The sequence below is a fragment of the Camellia sinensis genome, chromosome 10, assembly GCF_055761805.1.
Source record: "Camellia sinensis isolate YWXY chromosome 10, ASM5576180v1, whole genome shotgun sequence".
Lineage (NCBI taxonomy): Eukaryota > Viridiplantae > Streptophyta > Magnoliopsida > Ericales > Theaceae > Camellia > Camellia sinensis.
The window spans coordinates 121,505,618-121,509,202 of NC_138970.1; the positions used below are offsets into that span (position 1 = coordinate 121,505,618).

At 33.2% G+C, this 3,585-nt stretch overlaps 1 protein-coding gene across 1 annotated transcript; it reads left to right on the plus strand.

Moving 5' to 3' along the window:
- The first annotated feature begins 1,566 nt into the window (after nucleotides 1-1,566).
- LOC114309152 (uncharacterized) lies at nucleotides 1,567-2,490 on the plus strand. Its single transcript, XM_082890388.1, has 2 exons — nucleotides 1,567-1,795; nucleotides 1,994-2,490. The coding sequence occupies exons 1-2, from the start codon at nucleotides 1,567-1,569 to the stop codon at nucleotides 2,488-2,490; spliced, it is 726 nt and encodes a 241-aa protein (XP_082746514.1).
- Nucleotides 2,491-3,585: the final 1,095 nt, after the last annotated feature.

Sequence of the window (3,585 nt, forward strand, 5' to 3'; positions counted from 1 at the left end):
TTTTTCTAAAAGGCTATCTACTACTCAATCACTAATGGCTTCTCTTCTGTTACCATGAAAATTATCACTACATTGTTTGATACAACCACAGAAAAATATTAAAACATTGTCTAATAGATGTTTTTATTTGTTGCAATGCTCACAATAATACCAAATGATGATAATTAGCTTAGGATAAATTAAGGGTCTAAAAGTCATATCTCTTTGGTGTTAAACAACTTTATACCTTACCATTTTTTATATATGCATATCTGTAGTGTAATCTTTATTTATGCATATTTTGATCTATTGCAAAAAAAAAGAAGAGATTTTGGTGAGCCAAATTATGCCACTATCGAATGAAAACTCTTGTTCACTAATAATCAACTTGACCGTAAAGTTTTTGGGTTTTTGGTGGTGTTAGTCGTTTTTTGGCTTTGGTTTAGCATTTGTTTGGCTTGACTACCAATGCCAATTTTTTTGGGATTTGCTCTTTAATTGGTGATGCTATTTTCCTTAGTTCCCTCATTTGATGTAATTGTATTGTAATTGTACTCTTTATTACGTCAATATATATATTTTTTTGCCTTTAAAAAAATTTAAAAAACAAATAAAAACTTGAATGCATTGATTAACATGATCACTACTTGATTAGAATTGCAAGCATCTTGATGAATCCCACCATGATAACAACTTGGATAAAGAGTTTTCTATACATAATTTATTTGCAACACAAATTCTTTTTTTCTTGGGTTCCAATACAAAGTTTTTAGGTTTGGACTATTGTCTGTGGTAGTATAGGAATCAAACTTGAGTGTTCACCAAAAAAAAAAAAAAAAAAAAGAGCCAAAACATGAAAAAATAAAACAAAAAGGTTCCCAAGCTGAGAAGGATTTCTGAATTTTTTTTTGTTTGCTTAAGTTAAGAAAGAGGTTGTTATTTAGTAATGTGCCAAAATAGTTATGAACTGTTTTGGTAGTAATGACAATGGTAGTTCTGAACTATACCTTTGTATTATGATGGTTGTCTCTTAGATGCCTGCTATTAGATTCTAATTTATCTATGCTAAATCAAATACAAAGTATTCATTTTGATGGAAGTATTGTGATTGTTATTGAATCTGATGTTTCATATAACAAAGTCACATGCATGTTTGGTATGTTTTAGAAATTTGACTTCGCAGAATATTGGAGTTAAGCAGGAACTTGCAAAACTTTTAAATTCTATGGCTTGTAATAGCGTAATGGATATGATTATGAACGACTCTGATTCAGATCATGAATTGGAGATATTTACAATAGCTTCTATTGAAGAAGAGCAACTAAATAATGAGAGGTGAAAAAGATTAAGTCGTGGTTCTATTCAAGGTCATGCAATTATTTATCGTGATCGAGTTCAAGGCCACAAGAGACTTTATCAGGACTACTTCTCTAAAACACCTACATATCCTCCAAATTTATTTAGGAGGAGGTTCGAATGAGTCAATCTCTATTTCTTAGTATTCTATCTATGGTGGAAGCACACGATCCTTATTTTGTCTAGAAACAAGACGTTATTGAAGTCATTGGTCTGTTTTCTCTTCAAAAGATGACAGCTTCTATGAGGATGCTCATTTATGGAGTAGCAGCAGATTTTATGGATGATTATGTAAGGATTGGAGAAAACACTGTAATAGAGAGTCTAGAAAGGTTTGTTAAGGCAGTGGTTGTGATTTTTTCAGATGTGTACTTGAGAATGCCACACAATAATGACATTGCTAAATTACTAGCTGTTGGAAAAAATCATGGTTTTCTTGAAATGTTAGGAAGCAGTGATTGTATGCATTGGAAGTAGAAAAATTGTCCTACTACATGGAAAGGTATGTATTGTGGTCACATCCATGCACCGTCTATTATTTTAGAGGCTGTGGCTTCCTATGATCTATGGATATGGCATGCATTTTTTGGATTACCAGGATCTCATAACGACATCAATGTGCTAGAACATTCTTTTGTATTTTCTGTCTTTGCTGAAGGGCATGCTCCTCCAATTAATTACTCAATCAATGGACATGACTATACAATGGGATATTATCTTGCCGATGGTATATATCCTCAATGGCCAACATTCGTCAAAACAATCTCATGCCCACGAGGCAATAAGCAATTACATTTTGCTAAAGCTCAAGAGTCAGCAAGGAAGGATGTCGAACGAGCATTTGGAGTGCTTCAAGCACATTTTGCAATTGTGCAAGGACATGCACATTTTTGGAAATGTGAAACCCTAAAAGATATTATGAAGGCATGCATAATATTGCATAACATGATCATTGAGAATAAGCAGAATGTCAATAATATAGACTTCAATTATGATTCAATTGATGGAAGTCCTCCTCTATCTGTGTCACACAAGTGCACATCTGAACTTTATGAATTCATTCAAAATCACCATCACATCAGAGATAGACAAACTCATTCTAAACTCCAAGAAGACCTAATTGAGCATTTGTGGCATAAATATGGAGATTCATAAAAGCTTTGTGTATTAGATATTGTTTATTTATTTTGAAGTTTATTCCTGACTTTGCTATTTGTGATTTTTCCCCCTCCCCAATTTGTTCCTTAACCTTTGTAAGGTTTCTGCTTAGTTAATTTGTGTTCTTTTAATGCTTAAATCGACAAATTATTAAAGAACTTCCTTTATGTTATATATATATATATATATATATATTTCATACTCCATATCATTCCATAGATTTTGCATGCTTTTAACATACTAGTCAATTTCTTTGATTGGTTTAAAGGGTGGGTTACATTAGCACCTAACAAAGAGGTGATCATACATTTCATTGCAATATTATGGATTATTTGGAAGCAGAGGAATGCTATTGTTTTTAAAAATAATAGTTGCTAGTGCAGTGTAACAATCTATTTTTTTTTCTTTCTTCATCGCTCGAGTGACGGATTGTTCACTCGAGCAGTCTTGTGGGTCATCCAGTACTTTTGTAGGTTTGAGATTCTGTGTGATGTTAAGGTTCACTCGAGCGTGGGTTGGTCGCTCGAGTGGTCTGCTCTTTGTTGGTCTGGACTTCTAGGAGTGTGCATTCTACGCTCGAAAGTAGGTTTCATCACTCGAGTGATCTGTTCAGGATCAGCACTTTAAAAAGTCACTTTTGGATCAAATCTAGATCATTTTCTCTCTCTCATTTTCCTTTGTTCCGTCATTTGTTAGGGTTTCAATCTTTCTAGCTTGGATTTCACCTCCTTCCACTCAAAATCTCACCCTAGTTCCATATACCAAAATGTAGAGCACGAAGAGAGCTTTCACGTAATCTGAGCGGATCGTGTTTTCATCGAAGTTAGATTTTTAGGCTTCTCCTCTTTTTGCTAGAGGTAGGGATTTCTTTCCTTGTTTTCAATACTACCTTATAGATAGACATGTAGTATATTTCTATTGCATAAAAAACATGATTTAGTTATGTGATTTCAAATTCATAAAAGGTTTTTTTTTTTTTTTTTTGGGAAGGGGGGTTGAGTCATGGAAAATGAAATTGTATGTTTTTGGGAGGTTTTGGTGTATTAGAAGGTATTCTATCTTCTTTATATCATGAAAGAAGGAAAAACCCTA

Coding starts and splice junctions, on each gene's coding strand:
- LOC114309152 (XM_082890388.1), top strand. CDS start 1,567: ATGACAGCTTCTATGAGGATGCTCATTTATGGAGTAGCAGCAGATTTT. Junction 1,796..1,993: donor AATGTTAGGAAGCAGTGATT/GTATGCATTGGA, acceptor TCTTTGCTGAAG/GGCATGCTCCTCCAATTAAT.